Source organism: Trachypithecus francoisi, unplaced genomic scaffold (genome assembly GCF_009764315.1).
Source record: "Trachypithecus francoisi isolate TF-2019V2 unplaced genomic scaffold, Tfra_2.0 Lachesis_group19, whole genome shotgun sequence".
Taxonomy (NCBI): Eukaryota; Metazoa; Chordata; class Mammalia; order Primates; family Cercopithecidae; genus Trachypithecus; species Trachypithecus francoisi.
This window is the reverse complement of record NW_022681464.1, coordinates 43,142,035-43,169,482: the sequence shown is the minus strand read 5'-3', so window position 1 is coordinate 43,169,482 and position 27,448 is coordinate 43,142,035. Positions and strand designations below refer to the sequence as shown.

The window sequence follows — 27,448 nt, the reverse complement described above, 5'->3', positions numbered from 1 at the left end:
TATATCTGGTTCAGCCCTCTCTCTTGAATTTCACCCTTATATTTTCAAAGGCCCACGTGATATTCCCACTTAGGGGCCTAACAGTCATCCCAAACCTAGTATGTCTATAATTGAGCTTCTGATCCTCTCTCCATAATGCCCCCCACCCCCAAACAATCCAGTTACACGGGCAGCCTGGGCAACAACTCAGTCAGTGTCCATTCCATCATCCTAGCTCTCAGGACAGGAACCTTGAGTCCCCTCCATTCCCTGGGATCGTGCTGGCTCTACCTTCAGAAAATATCAGAACCTCCCCCTTCTCGTGACCTCCACTCCTGCTCTCTCCCGTCTCACCATGATCTCCTCTCTCATCCTGTCATTTCTCACCGGGATTATCCCAGCAGCCTCCTGATGCCTCTCTCCTCCAGTCTGTTCTCAACACAGGTGCCAGAGTGCTCCTTTTAAAATGCAAATTACACTACTGGATTCTTGCACTCAAAACTCTGTAATGGCTCCTTACTTCCTTCAAAGCAAAAGCCCAAATGCTGACAGTGACTGCCAGGCCCTTCGACCCGGGGCCGCCAAGCCACTGTCCTTCCAGGTGAACTGCTCACTTCCAATCAGCTACTCTTGCCGCTGCTCACTGAGCCTGGGCCCCGCCACCTCCTTGCTGTCCTGGCACTCACATTGGGGAACACATCTTGGGGCCTCTGCACTGAACCTTCCTTCTGCCTAGGAAGCTGCCTCCCCAGAGAGCCTCAGTGCTCTCTGGCCTCCTCCGTCTTGGCTCACAGCGCACACATGCTTACAACAGAGCGTGCTTCCGCTGTGCAATGCTGTAGCATTTTCTAACCCCCCTACTGACTTTCCTGTAGAATTTGTCACTTCCTCACTTACTGCATCTGTTATTATATCTGTTATTTATTGTCTGATTTCTGACAATAATTCTTTGCTTGACCAAACTTTCGCCAGGCTCCTGAACCTTCTCCTAGGCCCATCCATGAACTTCCTTGTAAAATCCAGTTTTAGCAATTTCTGCTAAGTCACCATGGCAAGAACCACCCACCCTCAATGTCTGATCATATCTGATATCTGATCAGGTTCCTCATCCTCCACCATTCCCCAGGTATGTGTTCAGCCAGACAGCTGAGGGCCTGCCTTCAGCCAGAATCCTGTTAGGTCAGTTTAGCCAGAACCCCCCTTACTCTTGATGCCTCCCCTTAGTAATTTTCCATCCACTGACCCCCACCGTGCCTGTTGGCTATAAATTCCTGCCTGCCCATGCCATACTCGGAGTCGAGCCCACTCTCTCTCATCCGCTGCAAAGTCCTGTGACAGGGGTCCCTGCAACTATCATGATGGTCTTGAATAAAGTCTGCCTTGCTATGCTTTAATAAGTATCATTACTTTCTAAATACTGCTCCCGTTATAACGTAAGCTCCGTAAGGTCAGGAATTTGTACTTTTTTGGTTCACTGACATATTCCAAACTCCTGGAACAGTGACTGACATAGAGTAAGTGCTCTAAATATTCAATGAGTGAGAAAATAAATGAAGCCATAATCACAGGCATGATGGGCCTGTCTCTTACTCTGGCTGCATTGTAAATACGGAATATCCTGCTGATGATGTCCTCTTCTAGGTCAGCAGAGACAAATTCCACCTGGATGGGGCCATGTCTGTGTACTCCGTTTTCTGGCCAGTACTGTGGACACAACTGAATTCAAAACATATAAACACAGGGTTAATTAAAAGAGGAAATTTATTCCTAACAGTTTGGATAAGGTTAGTACTGACATTCAGTAATCTTTTTTTTTTTTTTTTTTTTTTTCCTAAGAGATAGGGTCTTGCTCTGTCTCCCCAGCTGGAGTGCAGTGGTGTGATCATGGCTCACTGCAGTCTTGAACTCCTGGACTCAAGCAACTCTTGCCCCTAAACCTCTCAGGTAGCTGGGGCCACAGGTGTGTGCTACCATGCCTGGCTAATTTTTGTATTTTTGGAGAGACAGGGATCTCGTTACGTTGCCCAGGCTGGTCTTGAATCCCTCTTCTCCAGTGATCCTCCTGCCTCGGCCTCCCAGATGGCTGGGATTACAGGTGTGGGATGCTGTGTTTGGAGACATCATTCAAGAATTCTGAAGACTTCACTGACTTCCTTTGTTTTCTTTTCTTTCTTTCTTCTCCTTCCAGCAATGCGGGCTTTTGGACTTCCTTGCTGGCTGATTCCTCAACTCCACCTGTCCTTTTCCTGGGACTTTTCCTTCATTTTCTCAGAAAGCACCTTTTAGCCATGAGTAAAATTCTGCTTTCCTATGAGGTCATGTGAATGGCAGTCGTCATGTCCCCTTTTGCATGGTGAAAGGAACTCTCATCAGGCCCCGAGGAGAGGCACCAGGTGCCACCCCAGGATGTAAGGTACTCAAGATGGCTATACAAGTCTTAATGCCCAGATCTCCACGCTCTGCTGGTGGGGACTGCACTCTGCTGGCTAGAACTGCGAGTGGATTTTATAACCACTATTGGGAATAAGGCTATTTTGTGACAAGGTTTGGAACTGATGACATTGTTGGGTTGCATTTTTATGTTCCAGTCCAAACCCTCGCAGCTCAGATCTAGCAAATCTGTTGTAATAAGAGTAAATGCTTTGCTGTTTTACCTGGAAGTAGCCTAATTAAAAAAGCAATTTCCTAGAGCCTCAAACTCTAGCTATTGTTGATACTGAGTAACTAGAACTTCTGCATGAATGTAAATGCACAACTCACTGCAGTAGGAGTGGTGCTGGGCATGGTGGCTTATGAAGGTGCTTTTTAGCTAGCACCCCACAAAATTCCTACCCTTGGAAACAGTCAAGAATGAAGAACTGCTAAGATTTTTCTCTTCAAAAACCCTTCTTAAAGCCCCGAAACCTTAATAGGCATTTAAAGTTTGAAATTACAGGGACTTCTTATTCCTATGACTTTTTTAAAGTAGCATCAACCTTTTTTTTTTTTTTTGAGACACAAGCTCGCTTTGTTGCCAGGCTGGAGTGCAGTGATATGATCTCGGCTCACCGCAACCTCCCGGGTTCAAGCGATTCTTCTGCCTCAGCCTCCCGAGTAGTTGGGACTACCGGCATGCGCCACCATGCCTGGCTAATTTTTGTATCTTTACTAGAGAGGGGGTTTCACCATGTTGGCTAGGATGGTCTCGATCTCTTGACCTCATGACCTGCCCACCTTGGTCTCCCAAAGTGCTGGGATTACAGGTGTGAGCCACCGTGCACAGCTGCATCTAAGTTTTATCTTTCTGATTTAGCTGAGGGACAGGTGGCCTATGGAAAGGCAAGGAGAGAACTACTTTGTTATATAACCTGTTTCTATACTGGGCCAAGAGCAGAGGAAGACAATCACCTAATTTTATGCAGAATGATGTGTCAGAAAAGGAGGATCCACTGGCTGAATTTCTAGATGATTTCTACTTTCCAAAGGATCTAAAATCTCATTGTCAAAGGTTGCTAAGGTTGATTTATACCCAAGATTGCAGGATAGTTTTCAGTGAGCAGTAGGTCAGCCGAAATGGCAATATCTCTCTCTCCATCACAGAACAGTTAAGGTGGGATTTTATAAGAAACAATGAAAATAGGGTAACCAAGGGTGCTTTTTATGTTAGCTAAGCTGATAGTATTTTAAAAATTACATTTATTTATTTTTAAATAATGCTTCCATGAAATATTTCCTTCCTCACCAGCACTTCCTGGTGACAAGTTATAAAACTGCCTTGTCAAATAATAGCATGCTGATGTTTATTTTCTTTTTGATGCCCAAGGGTACCCACTGTTAAAATTAAAAGGCATTATGATGGTAAGCCAAGATATTTATAAAAGCTGTAACATGCACATTTGAACCGTTCTGCCCATTTTCTACTGCCTGAACTTACTCTGCTTTCTGCTTGCTTTCTTTGTTCAAGCTCCTGACCAAAAGCTTGCCACTTACACCAAGGAAATATGAGTGACGCAGCTTGTGCAGGCGCCTCTTGGCACGTTGCATTCTATGCTCTGCCCAAGTAAACCATGTAGAAAATGGCTTAAATGGTGCATAACATGTCCGTGAACTGGACCTATAAATACTTAAAATTGTTGAGTGCTATTCTTGTAGAATTGCAAAGCCTTTACATTCAAATGCTCAGTTTAGTGTTGGCTAAAAGACTGAATCCCAGGAGCCTCTTTTCTCTCACTCTGAAAATCAGCTCTGTCTGCTGAATAGAACTGGAGTCTTTTTGTCTCTCTTACCCATGAGCCAGCCAAGGCTTGGTTTGAGTCCAGATAGTTCGGGTTTAGAATGCAGCTTTAGAATTCCAGTGCAGTTGTTCAAAAAGAACACGCTAGAATCACTGATGTCTTGTTCACTAATATGAACAAAAATATCTCCACATTTCAGGATTCACATGAAGAAAAAACCCATAATGATTCTAAATAAGGAAGAAGTCCCTTATTCTATAAGTGTCTGTGACTTAAGACTCTAGAATAGGTGAAATTTCAGCCATGCCACTGTAAGTTAGAAAATCAGGATACTTGGTTCTATTTTGAGTTGGGTCTTTGAAGCTTCCCAAGCCATGGTGTTTACTTGTCTTTATAAATGACCGTAAGCTAACCTTCTCAGAGCATCAATGGGGAAGAGTTTTAAAATATTTAAGCTTCTTAAGCCAAAAGGACTGGATAAGAACAAAGATTATCATCATTATTTTATTAACCAGCTTTCAGGCGAGAGCTTTGACAATATAATGCAGTGCCTCAGACATAATTAAAAACCTTACAGAACTGAATTGAATGTCCATGCCATTTATGGTTGGATGATGGCAAGAAAATAGATTGTAGGAAGGAAAAATCTGGCCATGATGTCCAGTTGGGATGCTGAAATGCTTCAGACCTTTTTTTTTTGTTTTTGTTTGTTTTTAAGAAAAAGAAAGAATTTGTGTCTACTGGACAGGAAATTAATTCAGTTCCAGAACAAGTTGTTTCTTAAAACACACTAAGGTCAAACTTCCCATAATGCCTACTGTCATGATGGTTGTCTGTGACTGGTATAGGCACATCCCAAAACAATGAATTCATCGCCTAAAGGGCCACTGCACTAATGCTTGCCTGACAACCTGCTTCAAGAAAATGTGTCTAACCCTATTACTAACATTGAGTCATCACTGTCCAATTCTTTCTCTTTAATGTTTCACAGTAACTATGCAAAAGCCCCATTTATCATTCCAAACTTCTCTTATCTCCAAGTCCCAGTATTATTTCTTTTTAATATCTTTACCAAAGCATTGAGAAAACTAATTGCTGTGCCTTAAAATTGCTTGCCTGTCTCCGCTGTCATCCCAACACTGTCACCCTGCATGACAATCTCTACCTGTAGGCTCCCAGTGGGCTGTGCCAGGAAGCACACAGTTGCTCCAGGAATGGGATCAGGGGCTGTGTCAAATGCTATCTTCCCTTCTCCATTGTCCTCTGGTTTGCTTGCTCTGCTTTGGCTCTGTGATGTTCAGGTTCCTGCTGAGCCCTGACTTGGTCTGCGACCTTGTCAACCTCCAGTGGATATTTCCATCTTTCAGGAACAGCTCAACTTTTGGCCCTGTCTTGCCCTGTCACCTCAACCATCTATGATTTCCGCCTGTATTTCTGGTTTCAACTGACTTTCTAACCCCTAATTCCGTCTGATTTTTAACCTTTGTGTTCAGCATCCCCAGTTCTCAACTTCAACTGGCACTTGAGACCTGGCACCAGGGCCTGCACTTCTCAGGTGCAAACAAACTTGACCCCCCAGCACTAGCTCTGACTGTAAGAAGTCTGGGTCTTACCTGGGCAGGATCCACATCATTTAGCATAACTACGGATGTGCAGTGATAATCCAGGACCAGTCTCCAAAAGTCTTTCACTGTGTTTGGCAAAGGATGCTGGGTGACTATAAAAGCTGAAGGCTGTTTATAGCTCTGCAAACACAAACAAGAATGCTCCAGATATACTCAGGAAAATGGGAGGAGAAGCAGCTAAGTTATTTCATGCAGAAGGAAACTTGTGGCACAAAACACTGAACATGTTTAACAGTTGTTGAATTCTGTCACCATTGTCAGCACCAACATAGACTAAATATAAACTTCTCTGCAGAATAAGAGTGATAAAAGGCTTACTTTGATACCAAGAAAACTTAATTAGTATCTCTTATCAATTTTTAGAAAATTTCTGGTAGAGCGGCAATATTGAATCTATACATAATTATCTTGATGGAGAAAATTTAACTTTACTTTTAAAATTACACATAATTAAAAGTTCTGCTTTTTCTAAAACTTGTTTGCTAGCAATTTGTATGTGTGACAGTGTTCTTATTTCTGCCATAAAGAATACATCTACTATTTTTACAGCTCTGAAGAGCTTCAAAAAAGTTTAGGTACCTTTTATGATATGACACCAATAGAATTAAAATTTCCACGTTAGCACAGAACACACCCATTCACTCTTTCCATCAACTGAATAGCAACAAGTAAACAGACTGATGGGAAGTAATGAGTTGCACTTTTCCCTATGTTAACTACAGGCTAAATTACGGGAAAATGAACTAAAATAATGCTGCAAACCGATTAACCCATTTTCCTGCCATGGTGACTTCACAGCTGTCCCCTGCTCCCCGCTCAGCAGGTTAAAAATCTCAGCGCTCAGAGGGCAACTGTGCCATGTTGCATTTACCAATACTTTTGGCCTAGTGGTCCCTGAGAAACCAAGGATATCATCCCTGACACAAAAACATACGTGGAATCTGAAATCTATTTTTTTGTTGGAAACAAAAGTTTGTGTCTTAAAAAACAAAAGGGCTGGTGAGCAGAAGGGGAAGACCCACGCCTGTTCTGCAGTCTCCCCAGTCCGGTCACCCCAGCCTCGGGCCGAGCGTGAAGCAGGGCACTCACGTCCATGAGGGCAGCGTTGATGTAGTTGCTGCTCTCCCCGTCGATGGTGATGAGGAAGGGCAGGCAGCGGTCCGGGGGCAGGATGTCCATGCACCGGTTTTTCTCATGGTTCCGGGGCAACAGCGCGATGCTGCAGTCCTCCACTCGCAGCGTTGGCGTCACCATGTTTAGGGTCTACGTGAGAAAAGAAAGGCACGTGAGGACAAGAAGACTTGGCAGCAGACTCCTCTCACTTGCAGTTCTGGAAAGATGCAAACTTCCTGTGGCTGACTGCAAGACGGTCCCCTCTTCTCCGCAGCCCTAGCCCTTCCCTCCCCTCCGCAGCGCAGCACTCCCCTCCCCTCCGTAGCCCTCCCCTTCGGCCGCAGAACTCCCCAGTTCGAGTTGGATTTCTTCCGCTCCTTGGATTTTGTCCACGGACAGTGCCCATCAGACACAGGGGTCAGAGGCAGAGACATATGGACCACTGTGGGTCCCTACCATTAAGAGCCCTCAAGTTCCAGTGGAGTGGGACATCTGGGGATTTGGGAGGTCAGAGACGGGGGAAGAGTCTGGCCTTGAGTCAGGTACATCTGGACAAAATGCAAATGTGAGGAATACAATGGAGAGTCCTTGGCTGGAAAGTCTTCCTAACACACGCTTCCGTGGTGTGACTGCGCATGGCTATGCTGTGGACAAGGAGCCATGGTGTTGGGGACTACTCCGTGTCTGCTTTCAGACGGGAGGGGGGAAATGGCTGTTAGACTAGTGGTTCTCAACCAGGTATTTCTGTCCACTGCGGGGACACCTGGCAATGTCTACACGTGTTTTTGTGTGGTGGAGACGCCATAGACGTCTCTTGGGTAGAGCTCTGGGTTGCTGCTAAACATCCTGTAGAACAGCACATGCCAACAAAGGTGACCCAGCCCTGAATGCCAACAGTGCTGGAGGCCGAGGAACCTTGTGATTCAAGGGCTGACTCAGGTGCTGACCTTGAAATCCTTCTTGAGGAGCAAGTCACCGTGCAGTGCCCCTGCCTTGGGCATCACTTACCCGGAATTCCTCTTTAATCTGGCTCGAGTTCGTCTGTGGATCCAGTTTGTTCATGTCATAATACAGAGACCTAACTTGGGAAGCAGGCACAGAGGTGTCCCCGCAAAGACAGGCTTCCAGGATCGCATCGTGGATAAACACATACTGCTCCTGGAGGGGACGGAACAAGTTCCTAACTTTAGAGAACCAGAGGAGGAGGACAGACACTATCAATTTTAGCCTCACATCGTCGAGAGAGTGGAGACAATTCCTCCAGAGAGACACACGGTCCAAGGGCTCAAGTGCTAGGAGACTGGGTCACAATGCCAAATATTACACAGATGACAACCAATCAGACCCAATACAAATCACCACATGCACTGCGGCACCATGAAAACTGTGGCTAAAGACCTCTGTCATTCTGATCCTACTCACTTGGAACTCAGTAGTCCACATGAGGAATGAGCAGAATTTTATCTATGGTAGGATTTGCTGATCAAAACAATAGTGCAAAGAAGGTCCAGAAAAACTTGGCATTACTATGAAGACAAAAAGTTCTAAAGTTCTTAATTCAGAACGTGAAAGTACTTAGAAGTTCTTATTTCAGAACATAAAAGTTAATACGATGATTATGAAAGCTCTTAGAGGTACAGAGAGCTGTTCTCATATATATGTTCAATGAGTACGCAGTGTAAATAAACACAGGGCCTCTAACTGATTTGGCACTGACTTTTCTTAAAATTCATTGTTAGAGTCTTATCATATTTATTATTAATCTTTAGTTATATGAAAAGTTTAAAAAGCCTCTTATTACAGCTAATTGGGTTGATTTCTATACATAAATGGGACTTTTTTTTCAGCAACCTCTTCTCCAACAGACTGATTTCCAAAAACAGCACACTACCACTAAATACCTGAAAAAAGAAGATCCAAGTGAGAAATGGGAGTGGCAACATTTGATTAACTATAAAGTATATTAAAAGATAAATTATTATGATTATCTTTCAAACACAGTATCCCCTTTCTAAGGAAAAGAGCCCATGAAAGCAGCATTTACAGTTTCTGTTATTTTTATGTTAGCTAAAAAAATGGGATTAGGTTTCCCAGAGGCTTTCATAAACTTAAACGCACAATCTAAATGTAAGGGGTTCTCACTTCTTCTTCACTTCATGAATCATTTTCCAGGTGGTGGGTGTGACGCCTACTCAAAACCATCAAATATGAGTAAAAATATGAATGTCCTAAGAGCAGGACGTGATACTGCTTCTGGAAAAATGGAAATTCCTCATATACCTTAAACTTCCACTTACAGAGTTACTAGTTAGTACAGACATATAGAGTACTTCACAAAATGGGCAAATTCCCATGACGCCAGACACTGGGCAGAAGTTTTAGGGTCAGGAGGCTTCTGTTCTCCCCAGGACCCCGGGAGAAGAACAAAGTGCACCGAGATAACCCTTCAGGCACTGTTCTCAGGAGCGGGCTTGCTCTGGTTACCAGCTCGTTTAAAAGATAGAATAAAAGGCAATGGTATTCAAAGTCTGAGCACTTAACAGAGACTTTTTTGGGTCCCTTAACACAGAAAAAATGTGCAAGTTTGGGCTCTTGATTCTGTTACCTGGAAAACTCCTGGGTTTGTTTGGTTTGTTTATGAAAGGAAAAACAAAAAGGAGGAAGAGAGGGAGGGAGGGAGGGAAGGAACAGGGAATGCCAGGTAGATCACTTGAACAGAGAATTGCCTGGATTCCTTGTGCCCTTGGCCCTGAAACAGGGAGATGCAGGGGAGACCCCAGGGACCAAGGCCCCAGGCTAGGTGATGAGCGGGAGTACCTCTGTTTGCACCATGTTCACCCTCCGTGACCGCAGCTCCCTGACGCAGTTGTAGATGTCGACGACCCCTTCCCTTTCAGCCATGTCCAACATGATATCAATGACGATGAAACAGCCAGTCCTCCCTGCACCAGCACTGAATGAAAAGGGGAGTCTGTCAGTGGATGAAGAAGGACCACACTGCTGCTGCTGCTGTTTAAATATTTTATCAAGGTGAAATTTACATAATACAAAATTAAACCTCTAAAAAGGTACACTCCAGTGGCATTTAGTGCTCCCAAAATGTGCAACCATCACCACCCTGAAGTTCTAAAACATACTCTTCATCTGCAAAGGTGGCCCTGCACCCATCACCCACTGCGGTTCCTTTAAGAGGCTCTGGAGCTCTGCTTACCTGCAGTGCACCACCAGTGGACCTGCATTGGGTGGGCTCTTGGACTTGACTTGCCGCACGAATCCCAGCAGGCCAGTGGCATGGTAGGGGACCCCATGATCCGGCCAGCCAGTGAAGTGAAACTGTCTGATCTCTCGGATTTCATGCACACCTCTCTGCAGTAGTTGGTTAGCCACAACAAAGAAGAGAACAAGGGAAAACAAACCACAAATGAGCAGGGATAGCTGCGGGAGTGGAAACAGTCCCCACGTAGCAAGTCTAGGGCCAGGAAACAGTGGACTGCTGGGGAAGGAGGCCATCCTTAGATCTTACACACAACGTGGAAGGCATTGTACCCTTAGGAAGATGGCTGGGCATGAAAGGGGGATGATGTTTGGGGAAAATGCTAATTTTTAGGTGTAATTCCAGCAAATGGATGAATTGGTTGGGTTGTTTGAAATTCCTTTCTAAAAAGTAGACTATGTTAAAGGTTTGTCTCACTTAGATCACACAGTGTCTGGTGAGGTGAGAGTCTGTAGAGAAAGAGGCACAGAAGAGGGGCCTGAAGGAATTAAAGGATATCTGTGTGCTCAATACCAACTCTGTGTTGGGGCTTTCCGGCATCCTGGAACCTCTCAGAACAGGGACTGGAGTGGTGCACACTCACTGAGCATGCTCACATGATGCTTGCAGGAGGAATGAATGAGGACACCTTTCTAACTAGACAGGTCAGAGAACTCATTTGCATTTACAGCTCTGTTTGTCAGGTTTCTCTTTTTAATGTGGGTAAATATTTTACCCATTCATCCAATCGCTGGCAATCTGAGTGATTACACTGCCCCAGGCATTATGTGAGGTGCTAGGGCTACAGAAGTATGTTTTTGAGTGGCCATCACAGTCTGCTTGTGGCAAAGAGGCATGTAAGCCAATATATACTATGGGAATTGAAAGGTATTTTTGCTGGAATTCTATGCTAGGTCAGTAAATTGAGGGGAGTTGCCTGCTGCTCAACTGTAGTGAAGGCAGAAAGAAAGAGGCTTTATAGTTTGCTTTTGGTTTTACTTTACTTTTGTTTTGAGAATAATTAAGGTAATTTATACCTGTCAATTTTGTTTTCTAAGTATGAGCCTATATATTAAGACTGTGTTTTAAAGCAAGAGACTGCTTTGAAAACAAAACCAGAATCAACTCTGCATGTACATCTAGGATCAAATTGGACTTTCTTCCTTCTCTCATTCCGTGATCCTTTTCTGAACCACTTCTGCATATGGTTTTATTGTCTTTTAAAAGTAAACACTCATTAGCCTTATCACTTTCACCATTAATCATTGTTCACACATACTTAGTGAGCAAAGAAGAAATTCAGAATTTTTATGTGCTTTGAAAGACCAGAAGAGCAAACAACTGCAGACTTGCTTGGCACCCACGTGTTAATATGTCTTCATTTGATAACCCATAAATGCTGAAGCTTTATTTCTCTGTGAAAATGCAATTCTTGACCAGAGTTCAAGCATTAAGGAATTAAGCAGTCAGGGATTCACAAATGCAAATCAATATTGTCGTCTGCTAAATAGGCTCTGTGATCCCAGAGTAGTCTGATCAGGTCCTTAGGAGCCCAAATTCCTTACTACTAAAACCAAGGGAACATTTGCCAGTCCCAAGGTCTCCATTACAAAACATACAGCTGAGCCTGTGTCAGCCTCCAAACCCCTAAATAGCTCCCCCAGCTTTCTGCATGATGACCCAGGTAGGAGTGATCTATTTTGGTGGTATGCATTCCCATATATAAACTGGGACAGCTTACTGACGATAAATATTTTATTCCAAAGGGGAAAAAAGGGCCTATCTTTCTCCATATCCTAGTGGGTTTTTTTGGATAGTGGGAGCATGGGCTGTGCTTCTCTTTCTAGCTTTGTTAGATTTCAGTTCCAGCATCCTCAAGTCCTGAACTACAGCTCTCAACTGATCTAAGACTCTTTTTCTGAGCAAGGTAAATATCAGTTTCTGGAATGTAGAAAACATTTCTCAAAATTAAACCTCCACCCTTGAATATGTTTGCTGTTGACAAGAGTGGCAAAGGAAATTGCTTCTGATCCAGCTTTCATTCTTGTTCATTGACACAGCAGTGTCTCCTTTTATCTGCTTTGGAATGTAACACATTTGGGGAAGAACATGATAGATGGCATCAGTGGTCACAGCCCAAATACCTCCCAAATTGATACTATTGCTTCCTGATTTTTCATTATAACAAGCATGAATGTTATATATAAAAATGTGAGAGTCACTTAATTTTTTTTTTTTTTCCGAGACAGGGTCTCATTCTGTTGCCCAGGCTGCAGTGCAATGGCATAATCTTGGTTCACTGCAGTCTTGAACTCTCAGGTTAAAGCGATCCTTTAGCCTCAGCCTCCCAAAGTGTGGAGATTAACAGGCATGAGCCACCACACCCAGCTAGTCGCTTAATTTTGAACCAAGTCATACAATAGTCCCTGGCCCAAAGTGGGTGCTTAAGAAATACTTGTGAAATGAAGAGTCATGTTCTGTCTTGTATAGTACATGTTCTGTCTTGGAGACAGGAGGATCATCTTCTCATGCCCTCTCTGAATCCTAGGCAGCTCCTGGGTAGCGAGAAATCAGTGACCACTGTCAACTTTGTTTCTCCCAGGATAGGCAGGGATAGATTCACCAGACAGCCTAAATCCATGGAGACTTCAGGGGTGTCTTCCTTCTCACACTCTGGGTACTGCACATTATTTAAAATCTGTTTAGCTTGGAATCATCAGCTATGTGGGAAAAAAAAGACAACAATCAGATGCAAAGCAGGAATTCATGAGTTCCAAAGTGCATTGCGTCTGCTTGTTTTGCAGAGCAGAGCCCAAATCCATTTTCACCTTTAGGTCCCTTGATGCAACATGCTCTCAAAATAGAATCAGAATTGCAGGCATCTCAGAGTACATGCTTACCTGTTTTCTTCTTCCCTTTCTAATGAGAAAGTTTAAAACCTACAAGAAATGTTCTACAAAAGTACTAATGATTTGTTTTCCTTAAAGATTCCAATTGCCCAGTTAGAAAATCACTAACATGTCATTTTGATTTCCCCAAATGCATTAACAAGCTCCTTCTTCCTTCTCTTCCCTTCACCACCTCTTCATTGGGTGTCTAGTGACTAAAATAACTGGATATTTCAGACACATTTCTGTGCAGCTGGGAATTTGGGAGAGTACAATAAGAGGTTAAAAAAAAGAGCAAAGAAACAAACAAACCCTTCCTTTAGCTACAGAGATGCATTTTCAGCTTATTAGAGAGCTGACTATTGTTCAAAAAACTCCATGTTTAAGTGATGGCTTTTGGATGACTTTTTTAAAGAAAAAAATATTGAGGGTCTTTTATCACTGTTTTAATGCAGTTATTCACGAGTGCTCTTGCCAACAGCCATACAAAAATCCTCCATGTGTTTTTTTTTCCAATCCTGCCTAAGAAGGAAAAAATTGACATCAAAGTGTGAGGTTCAGAACTTGAAGAATTGAGTCAACCAGAACTCCTCATTCTTTGAAGTCTCCAAGCTTTCTGCCTGCTTATTAAAAAAGATAGGCTAAGAAAAAAAATGCTAAATAGTATGAGAAACAGATTAAAATAAAGTCTTTCCAGCTTTGTGATTCTATGACAAATTTGGATCTGCAAACCAGGAAAGGTAGTTCAAAACATCAGACTAAATTAGCCAATAAGCAGATGTTGCAATTTCCTTGATTTCTTAAAACTGGTCTTGTTCATCTAAAAAGCGCATTTAGATGCAGTGAGAATACAGAGTGGAGAGGAAGGCCAACATCCAATTCCCTAGCAATCTGCCTACAACCCAGGTCTTCCAAGAAGACCTGCTACTATTACATGAGTATAAGCTGAACAAATTCACACCAAGATCCCTAAGTCCAGGGCAGCTGTGCAGGGCTCAGTTATGGAGAATCGACTCTCGATAGAAAAGTCTGTGGATCTTCGGAAGGCAGAGTGTTTCTTAGCCACATCACCTCCACTTTCCCCAGAGCCTACCTGTGACACTTCTCTGGATGGACTGCAGTTTGCTTCACCTCCGGCCCCTCCCTATGTCAGCAGAAAGAGGGGGAACAAGGAAATTCCCTGTTATGCCCTCCAGTGCTTCCCGGAGAAGAAGCCCCATCCATGCACATGGGATGAGGCAGGGCAGAACCAAAGCAGAGCATTCACTGACCCAACACCAGTGACTACAAAAGGGGAGAACCAGTATGGGAGTGAGCATGAATGAATGCGCTGTTTGATGCAAGAGTGTCCCATGTCTAATGGAGATCAGTCACTTAGGTTTCCAGGTAGGTCGCTTCCACGTGGAAAATCCATCAGTCCACATTAAACCAGAGCTTTGGAAAGCCACAAGGAAGTGAGGGATTCCAGGAGGAGTTAGGACCTGTGTCTCAACACTGATACTAACTCCCTACTGGGAAATGCATATGGACATACACCATGAAGGAAATTTACCAAACTGGAAGGACATTTATCAAAATTTAACAAACTTTGTTCTGTGAACAAAGAAAGAGAGACGGGCAGAACAATATCAACCAGGGAAAGAAAATAAAGAAATAGACATTAACTTTTGGTTTACTTGCAAAATATAGAGTCTTATGAATGAGAATGATTTGTTTTAAAGATGGAACTGAACTACTATAGAATCAGAGGGCAAGATGCAATCTTGAGAAACCATCGGATAGAGCCTACCTACCTGCATTTGGATATAAGCATGTGTAAAGTATCCTAAATAAGTTAATGAGGCTAGTATGGTACCATGAGTGTCTGACCATAGCTTTTAAAAGCAGTATGAAAACTTACCTTTTCAACAGCAAATGTTCTTATCACATATTCTGCCAGTAGTTCTGTTTCTATTAGGGTAACTTTAATGTCTTTATAGATCTCTGTGTCATCTGGCCAGTATTTGCAGCATTTGACCTTTAGAAAACACAAAAGAAATTACAGGTTTACAGTCTGATTTTTTTGGAGTTCCTCCAATGATGGGTCACACTATGATTTATAGGATAAAATTTGCACACACAAGTTAATTGTATACTCAAGAGCAAGGTCTATTTTTTGTAGATCACCTTTGTTTTCATTCTTCTCAGAAGAAAACAGTATTTGGGCCGGGCGCAGTGGCTCACGCCTGTAATCCCAGCACTTTGGGAGGCCGAGGCGGGCAGATCATGAGGTCAGGAGATTGAGACCATCCTGGCTAACATGGTGAAACCCCGTCTCTACTAAAACTACAAAATATTAGCTGGGTGTGATGGCGGGCGCCTGTAGTCCCAGCTACTCGGGAGGCTGAGGCAGGAGAATGGCATGAACCCAGGAGGCATAGCTTGCAGTGAGCTATGGCAGTTATGGGAGAAGTAAAGCCTAGAAAAATGGTCTAAGTTTAAAAAATTGTATTTTTACCACAAACATCCCAGTTACTGTAACCATTCATTTCCTGTGCATCTCTACTCAGAGAACAGCCTGCAAAAATAAACTGTGAAGGAAGTTTGTAATATTTTAGCTTTCTTTTGAATTCCTTCTAGTTTCAGAAAGTGATTGAAAACTTTTTATTTTAGGAGGAGTGGGCAGAAAATTAGAATGAACACTAAAGATTAGAATTATTTTTTTCTGAAGGAAGTAGCTATGTCATTTTCCCAAATTAGAACTACAGATTCATTTTAATATAAGTAAATTCAATAAACAAAACTTCCTAAAATATGAAATTGTCTTTCCATATTGACTGAAGTCTCTAACTAATCTCAGGTGGAAGAAATTTGCTGGACTTGGCTTCTCCTAGCAAACTGTGTGCGTGTGTGTGTGTATACTTATATACATATAAACTTATATATAAATTTTGATACATATATATGTATTTAGGTAAGAATGTTCTTCTAGACATCAGGATGAGGGGAGAGCAGGAACAGAGGCTGGGCAGGAACATGTGACCATCTCATCTCAAGGCTCTGTCCTTGGCCTCTTCTGCTTCCCCAGGATTCCTGGCATTTTCATCTACTCCTGTCCCGGCCCTCCATGGATGAGTTTCTATTCTGTAACTCTAGCCCTGTTTCTCCATGTGCTGAATTTAATGTTTTTTGTTTGTTTGTTTTTGTTTTGTTTTCTTTTTTAGAGACAGGGTCTTGCTCTGCCATCCAGGCTGGAGCGCAGTGGCGTGATCACAGCTCACTGTAATCTTGAGCCCTTGGGCTCAAGCGATCTTCCCTCCCCAGCCTCCTGAGTAACTAGGACTACAAGCACATGTCACCATGCACAGCTACTTATTTTTTATAGAAATGGGATCTTGCTGTGCTGCCCAGCTCTTGAACTCCTGGCCTCAAGCGATCCTCCTGCCTTGGCCTTGAAAAGTGTTGGGATTACAGGCATGGGTCACTGTGCCCAGCCTTCTGAATTTGATTTCTAACTTCTTTTGTGAGTATTTCCCTTGGAGGTCCTAGCAGCACCTCAAAGACCATAAGTCTAAAAGAGGATTCTTCGCCCCACAGCCACTGCTCTCTTCCTGACTTCCTATGTGACTGCTCTGATTCCCTTAATCAACCCATTCCTTCTCCAAAACCCAACCATGTGCCAAGGCTAGGAGTGTCTTTGGAGTAGCTCTCAAAGTATGTTTTCCAACTTCTTCTTCTTCTTTTTTTTTTTTTTGAGACGGAGTCTTGCTCTGTCACCCGGGCTGGAGTGCAGTGGCCGGATCTCAGCTCACTGCAAACTCCGCCTCCCAGGTTTACGCCATTCTCCTGCCTCAGCCTCCCGAGTAGCTGGGACTACAGGCGCCCGCCACGTCACCCGGCTAGTTTTTTTGTATTTTTTTTTATTAGAGACGGGGTTTCATCGTGTTAGCCAGGATGCTCTCGATCTCCTGACCTCGTGATCCATCCGTCTCGGCCTCCCAAAGTGCTGGGATTACAGGCTTGAGCCACCGTGCCCGGCCTCCACCTTCTTAATCCCTCTGCCACAATCCTAAATTTAGGCTCTAGTGTCTCCCTGCATGGGCATTCTACATATCCCAATACCAGAAACACTCTCTCAATGTGTAATCCCAATGCCATTTACTTGTTCTGCTCAAGAATCTCCTAACTACTTTCTGAAACTAAATAAAAATTATTTGGCCAGGCACGTAAGAACCATTTTAAAAATATGGCCCCAACCACATTTCCAGTCTTATCTTTTATAGTTGTCTTTTCTATGCACATATATTTTATGTTGAAGGACAAGTGCTTGCCCTGATTGCCAAACATACCCCATGATCCAAACTCCTACTCGCACCATTCCTTCTATTTAGAATGTTCTCCTGCCATCCATTTCTTCCCAGCTGAAGATATTTTGCATTCTTCAAAGTACATCTCACATGCCGCACTCCTTCAAAGTCTCCTCCATAGAGGTGAGCTATTTTTGCTGCCCTGATGAAACACGCTTGTTCTGACCCTGGTATGATGCCCTTCTTGCACTGTTTGACTGTAAGCTTATTCCTGGCCAGCACATAAAGGGTGTTGTTTTGCTTATTTCTGCAAACCCTGCAACACCTGATCGCTGTGTCCTGTGCACACTAAATATGCAATGTATACATATAAATCTGAATTTCATGCAGAGAGTGATAGGCTCAGTGCAGAAAGGAAAGTTCCAGACTGGGAAAGTTTACAAAAAAGGAATGAACTGAGAGAATTCTCTCCCAGAATGCCAAGCCCCTGAGGTGCACCGATGTTCCCCACAAGCTATGTGGCTGCTTATTTTAGCTGCCTCCTTGTGAAACTTTCTGGCCATGGATTCAGGGCCCTTCCAGGGAAGCCACATTACCTTTACTTGGCAAGACGTAACCAGATATGCTAGGAGTTGCAGATACTGCAGAGCAGGAGACAATGACGGTCCCTGCCCTCAGTAAGTGTTCAGTCTTCTTTGGAATCTTTTCCCCCCTCATTATGGGAATACGATTTGTAACTTTATAAAGGGCTTATCTATAATATCTCAGAAATTTACATCATGGATACCTTTGCTCTATCAAAAATATCCCAGAGTAAGAGAGACCTACAATTTCTCCTTTCCCAGATGTAAAGTCAGTTTGAGCACATCATGTACATTTGTGGAGATGTCTAATTTGACAGTAACAATGATTTCATTTCAAGAGTGCCCAGCACCATACTTTCATGAGGCCAGTTAGCAAATATGCTTATATGGGACATACTAGATTCTCCTATATATTGGGGGATTAGCTTTTACCTTTTTGTGACTTCAGTTATGCAACCAGAAGGTAGTGGGATAGATATAAAACTACATACATAGTATACAGGCACACTTTAAAAATAATTATTGGTGAATATACACTTTAAAAATTCATTTCTCTGAAAACGACAACTGAACAAAACACACACACCCGCAACCTATGTTATACCAGGTTTATCTTATCTAATAAAAACACCTTATCAAGACTTATCTTAATAAAAATGATTTTATTAATTACAAGATGCAATTGATGTATGATATTTTGGATGGTCACCTAGTCTTCCATTTAGACTCTTTAACCTCCTTGTTCTTGAATTTTCAGAAATATGACAGTGGAGTGCGTCAGTGCCCAGAAATCAGGGAAATCAAATGCCCCTTGCATGCACTGAAAGCTCGGTTTCTTTGGAATTATTGGGAGGTGCGCTCCCAACTCCTTCAACTCCCTGGAGCGAGCTCTGGTTCCATCCGAAATCCGACCCGGCGCCCTCCCGGGCTGGCTGTCCCCCGCACCCAGCTCCAGGCTCTCAGGCTCCTGGCCCCCCGCGGCCGGATGCAGCCGGGCGCCCCCGCGCGTCGGCGGCAGGCAGCAGCCGCCAGGGCTTCCAACTTGGGCCGCGCTTCCGCAGAACAGGTGCCGCGGCTCTCCCAGCGAAGCGAGGGAACAATGAAAAGAAAACGCGGTCTGCTCTCAACGGCTCCGCACGAAGCTGACTTCGCGCCGCCCGGATGCCTCCGACCGGGCGGTAATTGCGAGGGAGGCGGCGCGGGGCCGCTTCCTTCCAGAACGCGTGCTGGGCAGGGCCCCTCCCAAGCACCGGCACCTGGCGGGGCGGACCCAGAACAGGCGGCCCAGGCATTTCGAATCCGGTCCTCCCCATCTCATCTCCCAGAATATCCCGAAATGGTTGGCCACATCTGTTTTCAGCCTACTAAAAGCCCTTCTAAATTGGGTTTCTTTTAGTATCTTTTTAACTGCTTGGACCTGTGTCAAGTTATTATTTTGCTTGAAAAAAAAGGAAAAGGAAGACAAAATATGCTTCGTTCTTGCTGCATTTAGATTTCCATGTCTGGAGACTGTGGGGCTCGCAGTCGCCTCCTGTCCTTTAAGGTCTTAATACAGAGATGCTGGAACTACTGGTTTGGAGGTGCCCGTTGGAGCCCAGGAACCAAGGAACTGGAGGCTCCCTTGCTCTGAGCGTGCGCCTGGCTTGGCTGCCTCCTGCAGCCCGGCGCTATCTGCACAGCTTCCAGGAGAGGCTGCGCCTCCCACGCATCCTAATCACGTAAGGCTGCAGCCTCCAGCCCAGAGAGCAAGGTCCGGAACCCGATCGTCTAATTACCTTAGTGCCCTGGCGGTGGTTCCATCAGGCCATCAATCAGGCTAACAGTCCTGAGCCCTGCCGCCTGCTCATTACTGCCGGAGGGCGGCAGGAATAGATGTACAGTCCCTGCTCCAAAGGGGTGATCCTTGTTGCCTTTACAACTCACAAACACGAAACAGCACAGAAAGCGCTGTAACTCCAGGATTTCTAACACCCTGAAAAAAGATCTTTGAGGTGGGTCATTTTAAACCAGCAGCCCAGATAATATCCAGGTAAATTAAAGTCAGAGGATGACTAGGGGCCAGAGCTGTGGCTCCCGAGGCTGCCAGCACGTGACTGTAACCTTCAGGGCATTTGACATGACTACAGCAGCTGTTATCAAAGTGAAGCGGGCATGAGACTCCCTTGGAGGGATTCTGAACAAATTCAGTAGGTGTGACTTTGTGGGGCCTGAAAATGTGCACTGTGAACAAGCTCCTAGGTGATGCTGTGGTCTCTGGACCACACTGTGGGTAGCAAGGATTGAGACAGCAGAGCCGCAGAGTCTGGCCAGCCTGGAGCGCCGGCTCTCAGGCAGTGCTGACCTGAGCTAGAGGGGCTCACTGGAGTTTGCTCACCTGCAGGGGCTTCATCTGTAAATAGGGCATGATTATAGATCCTACGGCAGAGAGTTCTAAGAGATCAGTGGTTCCCAAATTTGCCTGCATATTAGAATCACTTAGTTGGGGGGAGGGAGGTCTTAACAAATTCTACAGCCCAGGCCACACTCTAATTAAATCATAATTTCTGGGGTGGGACAGAGGTATCAGTAGTTTATTGAAGCCCCCCTCCCCCCAGGCCATTCTGAAGTGTAGATACATTTGGGAACCACTGGATTAATTGATAAAATGTGATGAAAACAGCCATGTGCCAAGTTTATCCAAAAATGGAAATTGAAAAAATGAAAATTCTGACTATTAAGTGATAGTTTTGTGATCTGGACCCTAGATGTCTGCAGGAATTCAGAGGCCAAGGAGCCCACGGAGGCCTGGAGAGAGGAGGCAGGGTGTCCCGGAGGAGGAGGAGGGCAGAGGTGAGTATTGACAATTGTGGAGCCCACGGAGGCCTGGAGAGAGGAGGCAGGGTGTCCCAGAGGAGGAGGAGGGCAGAGGTGAGTACCGACAATTGTGCATGGCTTATGATCGTGAAGGGACGGCTAGGGGGAACCCTCTGCTGATTCTTCTCTCCCTCAAACCTTCTCTGAGAAGATAAGAGAGAGGGAGAGGGAGACTGGCATGTCCATTTGCCTATCAGTGTGGTTTGATTAACTCCCAACACAATAGGTGGTTTTGGAGAAGGGGATTCAAATCAAATACAGCTGTGAGGAATCCCGGAGACAGTCAATTTCCAAACACTCATTTTCAAGATTGTTGCAACTCCCATCCACCGAGCTGTTCCTACTTTGAACTGGACACACTGGATGCCTGCATTCTGATATCTGTGGCCTCACTTAGTGGCTGGAAGAGCATGTGATTTGCCCAGAAGAGACCTAGCAAGGGCCAGGCTGGTCTCGATCCTTTTCATTCCTTGTATTTCCTCGTGCTCTGGAAGGAAGAAGTAACAGGCAGGGCTAGGGAGGGCAAGTGGCTTGCTCAAGGCAATAAATTAGATGGTGATGAAGGAGAGGCTGAAACACAGGCTCTGACTCCAGCTGCAGGGCCCTTTGGGAGGATGTAACTCAAGGTGCTTTACTCTTTCCTCAGTCTTACCAGGAGGCTTGGCCTCTTGAACAGAAACAAAGTAGGAAGCCCTGAAATGACTTCAGCTGCCTTTTGTGTGGGGGCAGAACAGGAGACAGGTGGAGGGGTGGGGCAGGAGAGCAGAATGCACGCTCTGAAACCATCATCCTCCTTTGTCCGTTAGCACAAGCTGCTGTGTTTCTGCTCTGCCTCTGTGTCAGCAACTCTCCTAGTCCGCAGCAGGGAGCCTGGGCAGAACTGAAGGTGTGTTTATGTGCATGCGTATGAGTACTCATTTTGCTAAGAAACCCATGATGAAGAAGGACTAAGAAATTTAATTGTTAGCTCTTAAGTTGGGGGCACCATAATGTGATCCAATAAACACAACTTTAAAGGGGAAGAAGGGAGGAAAAAGAATAAGGCAGTTACAAGTTTTGATTTGTCAAGAGTTTTTTTTTTTTTTTGAGACGGAGTCTCGCTCTGCCACCCAGGCTGGAGTGCAGTGGCGTGATCTCAGCTCACTGCAAGCTCCCCCTCCCGGGTTCACGCCATTCTCCTGCCTCAGCCTCCCGTGTAGCTGGGACTACAGGCGCCCGCCACCTCGCCCGGCTAATTTTTTGTATTTTTTTTTTTTAGTAGAGACAGGGTTTCACCGTGTTAGCCAGGATGGTCTCGATCTCCTGACCTCGTGATCCGCCCATCTCGGCCTCCCAAAGTGCTGGGATTACAGGCTTGAGCCACCGCGCCCAGCCTGTCAAGAGTTTTTAAGACACTCTTCTTTGTTTTGAAAAAGATATCCAAACAGAGTATCCATACTTCTATTAATAGTTGTGTTGGGCCGGCTGAGAAGAGGTTTCATGGATATTGGATAGTGAGAGCAGAAACACTGCCATGAAGCACAGGTACCACAGAGAGCCCAGCCAAGAGCAGCTGCCAGCTGTGTTTCCAAGATAACAGATTTATTGTCTCCCCACACCTTTTGGTTTAGAGGTCTCACAGGAGTAAAACATTACTCATTTAAATATCCTGAGAACACAGATTGCTCTGGTCTCAGTGTGATGGAGTAAGATGGACATGGATTTTTTTCCATCTACCTTGTGATGGTGCAGCAAGTGACTTCCACCCCGAGCCTGTTTTCTCATGCATAGTATGAGATCATATTATTAACTTCTTAGGGAGGGTGTGAAGATTAGATGAGATTTTTGAAAGTATATATAAAGTTGCTGATTAAGTACCTGGCTTATCATAGTTTTCCTAGATTCTTCCTTTCAGATTGGCTTTATCTGGAAGGGAGGACCTTCCTTGGGAAACATCCTTGAAGATTATTTCAAAACTGGCAGTCAATCAAGAGCTTCTGGAAGTCTGGATAGTTTGAGTTTGGGAAATAACTTCATATTGTAAGTAAATCTCTTTCATGCCTTTACGGTCCTGCCTAAAGTACCCTCACAAGGCTTCTGTTTTCCAATTGCATCTATTAATTAATGTTATTATTTAATGGGCATACAATACTTATAAGCACAAGGTCACATCTGTATCCACAACGCTGGTTTTCATCAGCTGTCAAGAAACATGCAGCCTGGTCCCCTTGTGGAATTTTAAGTGTTATCCTACAAACCACAAGAGAAATCTGTCTTGTTACTTTCCTCTCTTACCTCATCTTGATGAAAACTTAATCAGAAAGCAGCATCACTCAAATTGCAGCCAGACTTACAGGAGACACGTTATTTCCACTGCTTGTTCCCCATCTTATTCAAGAGGTTCGGCTTGACTTTTAGCTATCCCCCAAATGTGAGTCCTCCAGGTGGCCAGGGGAGGGAGATTTGCCACCAGCAAGGACAACAAACAGAGTGTCACACACTACTCTACAGATTCTTCTGAAATAAGAACTCCAGGAATCTTTTGAGCAATGACATTATTAGAATACATACATATACCGCCAGGTACATGAGAGAGGACATTTCTTAGAATGGTACATGATATACCTGTTGAGACAAGAAATCCCTATTTTCTGTCATTGTCAGTCTTCACATGTGTCAGGGTCACAGTATAGATCTACGACTTTGTGCCAGTCACAGAACTGTTCTGGCCCCCAGTTTCCTTATGTGCCAAAGACTAGATCACATGCTGGTGAAAATGATTCCAACTCCTAACACTATCTGATTATGTGCCTGCTCCCATTAACTTTGTGGGGTAAGTATATTATCCTTACTTTACAAACACATAACATAAAGCTGGGAGAGATTAAGAGACAGGAGACCTAAGGGACCAACACTGTGGCTGCAATGAGGGAAATCCTGTGTGTAGCTCAGGGCTGTGGTGTCCAGGCTGTCCTGCCAGTCATTCAGACAGCCCTGAAAGCCCATGACAAGCAGAGCCTGGACTGGGCATTGCTGGGGATGCAGAGAGCAAGGAGACATAGTTCTAATAGTCACTGAGAGACAGATGTGTACACAACAAACTCACTCAAGGCAGAATGAGGGGTAGGTTTACTGGTCAGGAGCACATTCCCTAGAGCCACACTGTCTGGGTTCAAAGCCAGGTCCCATTTATTAGCTGTGTGACCTTGGCTTCATTTTCCCATCTGTAAAATGGGATAAGAGAGTTGTTATGAATATTAACTCAATTCTTTCCTTGTAAAGCACCTAGAACATGCTCAGCACAAGTAAATGTTCATTAAAATTTTAAAAATGAAAACTGCTATTGGCAGTCAGAAGCACGCTAATTCCAAAGAAAGGTATGCAAAGCCTCGTAAGGGAAACTACCTTACAAATGAGACAGAACTATGGAGTGCTGTTTCCATGGGTGGATATGGAAAAGAGGGATATTCTAGACTTGGGGAGCTGGCAGAGGGCAGCTGGAGTGGTCTTGAGGCCCTGGCAGATGAGGGCTGGGAGGGTGCGATCCTCCAACAGCAGCAGGAAGCAGTCACTCTTTTGTGACCGGCAGCAGCTGCTTCTGAGGCCCTTCTCGCTGCACTTTGATGCTGCACTTTGACATAAAGGGAATTGTGTTGGGAAGGAAAGTTTGTATTCAGCAGGAGTGGGAGGACACAGGAATGGGTTTTCTGTAGGAGCAGGGTTTGTAAAGGATACCGAGTTCCTTTGTGTAGGTCCTGGAATCACGGCCACCACCGTGGGACTCTCTGCAGCTGAGCCAGCTGCCCTGCTGGGATGGGCTGCTAAGTGCAAGGTGCGAACGAACTGCGACAAGGGATGTGTGAGTAGGTCGGCTGTGGCAGAGCTGGGAGCAGCTGAGGCCGGGGATCACCCAGGATGATGATGTGTCAGGCAACCCCTCACCAGCGGCTTGCTTAGATCCTTCACACTGCCTGAGAAGAGGACAGCAGCTTCAGGACTGGGGTGGCAGGATAACAGGCACAGGTCAGGGTTCCTAGAGCTGGTAAGCTCACGCACTGGGTCTCCTGTGTCTCCCAAGTTGCCAAGATGTGACCTCTCTGACTTAGCCAAGACCTGGGAAAGTTCTTGAAACACACATTTGCACATGATATTCTTTTCTTCTAGATAGAAGGATAACATTTTAAGAACCTCGGATAAAGTTTTTATAGCCTCTCTTAAAAATGAACATTTAATGATGACACAGTGTGCTGTAACAGAAAGAAGCCTGGCAGGCAGACAGGAGGGCTTGGGGCTAATCCCAGCTGTGTTCCAATCTAGCCCTGTGGTCCTGTGCAAGTCACTGAACGTTCTGGTACTCAGTTTCCTTACTGGCAAAAGAGGAAACAAGACCATATGATTATTACAGGTATTCTGAGTCTTACAGTTATCTGATTATGTGATTCTAGAATGTGGTTCTTTGGAAGCCTTAGGAGTCAGGAACGTGGGTTCCTGAGTTCAAATCCTGTGTCCCACATTAACTAGCTGTATGAATTTGGACCAATTTATTAATGTCTTTAAGTTTATTATATGCCGGGCGCGGTGGCTCAAGCCTGTAATCCCAGCACTTTGGGAGGCCGAGACGGGCGGATCACGAGGTCAGGAGATCGAGACCATCCTGGCTAATACGGTGAAACCCCGTCTCTACTAAAAAATACAAAAAACGAGCCGGGCGACGAGGCGGGCGCCTGTAGTCCCAGCTACTCGGGAGGCTGAGACAGGAGAATGGCGTGAACCCGGGAGGCGGAGCTTGCAGTGAGCTGAGAGCCGGCCACTGCACTCCAGCCCGGGCGACAGAGCAAGACTCCGTCTCAAAAAAAAAAAAAAAAAAAAAAAAAAAAAAAGTTTATTATATGGAGAATAGGATAACAATCATGTCTATTTCTTAATCACTCTGATGAGCTAAAAACTCACCACGCTGTCTTAAGTTACTTACATAAGAAATGTCCAGTAACTGTTAGTGGTGGTCACCATGACCCCAGCATTTCTGCTATCAAGAAGGGAACAGCACTCAGTATAGAGCTCCAGGTGCTTCATTTACTGTGACACAGAATGCTTTATGGTCTGTATCAGTATTAGGAAGACAACAAGCTTTAATTTCAGAGGCATGAATCAGGGCTCAATGCCTCTGAGACAGTCTGAAGTACATTCCTGTCCCAGCTCATCTCTGAGGAAATAAAGGGCTCTACGGGTGAAGGAAGGAAGGAAGGAAGAGGAATTTACAAAAGACACGGCTCAATCTGAGTCTCAACACCCTCACTCTCTTCCTTAGGTTATCACAAGGAGCTGCTAAACAGATCAAAAGGCACTGAAGGATGGAGTGACAGGACACATGGCCTGCCCGAGCCTTGCCTGCACATCACATAAGCAGTCCTAAGGATGTGAAGGATAATGATGCCGCCAGTTGAATGGATTGAAGCCCCTATACATACACTGTTGGTTTCAGATTCTCTACCCTACAACATCAGAAAAGAATCTATTTTTGGTGAGATAACAAATATGCTATGTTACTCTAGAATAAAGAGATCTGTTTACTTACAATTTTCAGTGATAAGCGTTCTGCTTCTATTTTATAGTAGACAATCTAAAGCTAAAAGATGTAAATCCAAACAGTGTCGGGTGTTGAAACATCTACTTCCAGCTTCCTTTCCTATCCCCTTCTGCAGGCAGTCTTCCCCACTGTTCATCCCTGGTCTCCTGCAGTGCATGTTTCAGCCTGTGCTTCTTTATACAAAGTCCTAGCAAGTAATCCAGTGCAATACCTGGCGGCTAACTCACCTCTGCTTCCTCAGCTAGTATTGGCCAAGGTGAGCAGTCCACTGCTGGAACTCAGCAGTACCCCCACAACTTTCAATTCATGTTACCCAAATGCATGTTCCTTGTCCTGAGCTCTACAAACCTGTCATTCAGGCATAGGGAAGCAACTGACACGCTACCTTCCTGTCGGGTACGAAGGGGGATTTTGCATGGATTTCACCGCAGAGGTGTGTCCAGACCTGTTCCCCCTTCTTGCTGCTAGAAACCTGGTCCCAGAGACAGGGAGTGGTAGCTTATGCATAAGTTGCTGTCTTTCTCTGGTCTTAGACATATGGCAGGCATTTTCAGTGAAAAAATTCCGAGCCAGTGAATTCTGGTTGTCTGTAGCCTACTGAATTTTATTCCTCTTTATTTATTTTCTTAGTTCATGAAACTAAAGTAGAGACACTGATGTCTTTGCCAATTTGTTAATCTGAACGCAATTGTGTAAAGACTCTATCTAAAACCAGTTACTGGACTATTCTGTTTCTTTGCTCCTGTCCTCCTGGAAGAGGCCCCAGTGGTTACTCATGTATTTATGTGGCCAGACAACCCTAACCCTTCAGGGAAAGGCGGAGAAAGGGCTCCGATTAAAGGATTAGATTTGGAAAGTAGAGAAAAGAGAAAAGAATTCTGCCTTCAAGAAAGGACCTCATTTACTGCTTTTCAGCAAATGGTTCAAGAATAGGATATACCTGCTGTGCGCAAAACGGGAGAAAAACCGACTTTCAAGGGCTCATGTGAGCAGAACAAGGAAGGAGGGCTATTGCAGCTCTGAGACCATCCCATATTGCTTCCAATGATGGTGCCAGGAAACTCCAGCTGTGCACACCCGAGCAGGT

General features: G+C 44.7%; 2 protein-coding genes across 13 annotated transcripts in view; one reads left to right on the top strand and one right to left on the bottom strand.

Moving 5' to 3' along the window:
* The window catches only part of PTPRM (protein tyrosine phosphatase receptor type M), an 864,300-nt gene that overhangs the window by 20,871 nt on the left and 815,981 nt on the right, over positions 1–27,448 (bottom strand). For 7 of the 12 annotated variants that reach the window (XM_033178302.1, XM_033178303.1, XM_033178304.1 and 4 more), the window contains 8 exons: positions 14,973–15,089; positions 14,166–14,216; positions 10,143–10,297; positions 9,749–9,884; positions 7,940–8,089; positions 6,908–7,081; positions 5,807–5,938; positions 1,570–1,695 (listed from right to left, as the gene is read on the bottom strand). In XM_033178302.1, the coding sequence (XP_033034193.1) occupies positions 1,570–1,695; positions 5,807–5,938; positions 6,908–7,081; positions 7,940–8,089; positions 9,749–9,884; positions 10,143–10,297; positions 14,166–14,216; positions 14,973–15,089 (1,041 nt within the window). The remainder of the gene's footprint in view (positions 1–1,569; positions 1,696–5,806; positions 5,939–6,907; positions 7,082–7,939; positions 8,090–9,748; positions 9,885–10,142; positions 10,298–14,165; positions 14,217–14,972; positions 15,090–27,448) is intronic. The other 5 variants (XM_033178310.1, XM_033178306.1, XM_033178305.1 and 2 more) reach the window with 1 other exon arrangement.
* Positions 19,489–26,355, top strand: LOC117064129. Its single transcript, XM_033178315.1, has 4 exons — positions 19,489–19,660; positions 20,687–20,771; positions 21,602–21,681; positions 26,083–26,355. Exons 1-3 carry the CDS (start codon positions 19,500–19,502, stop codon positions 21,677–21,679), a joined length of 324 nt encoding a protein of 107 aa, XP_033034206.1. The 5' UTR covers positions 19,489–19,499; the 3' UTR covers positions 21,680–21,681; positions 26,083–26,355.

Coding starts and splice junctions, on each gene's coding strand:
- LOC117064129 (XM_033178315.1), top strand. CDS start 19,500: ATGCTGGAACTACTGGTTTGGAGGTGCCCGTTGGAGCCCAGGAACCAA. Junction 19,661..20,686: donor CTCCCACGCATCCTAATCAC/GTAAGGCTGCAG, acceptor TCTGGACCCTAG/ATGTCTGCAGGAATTCAGAG. Junction 20,772..21,601: donor GGAGGAGGAGGAGGGCAGAG/GTGAGTATTGAC, acceptor TTTGTCCGTTAG/CACAAGCTGCTGTGTTTCTG.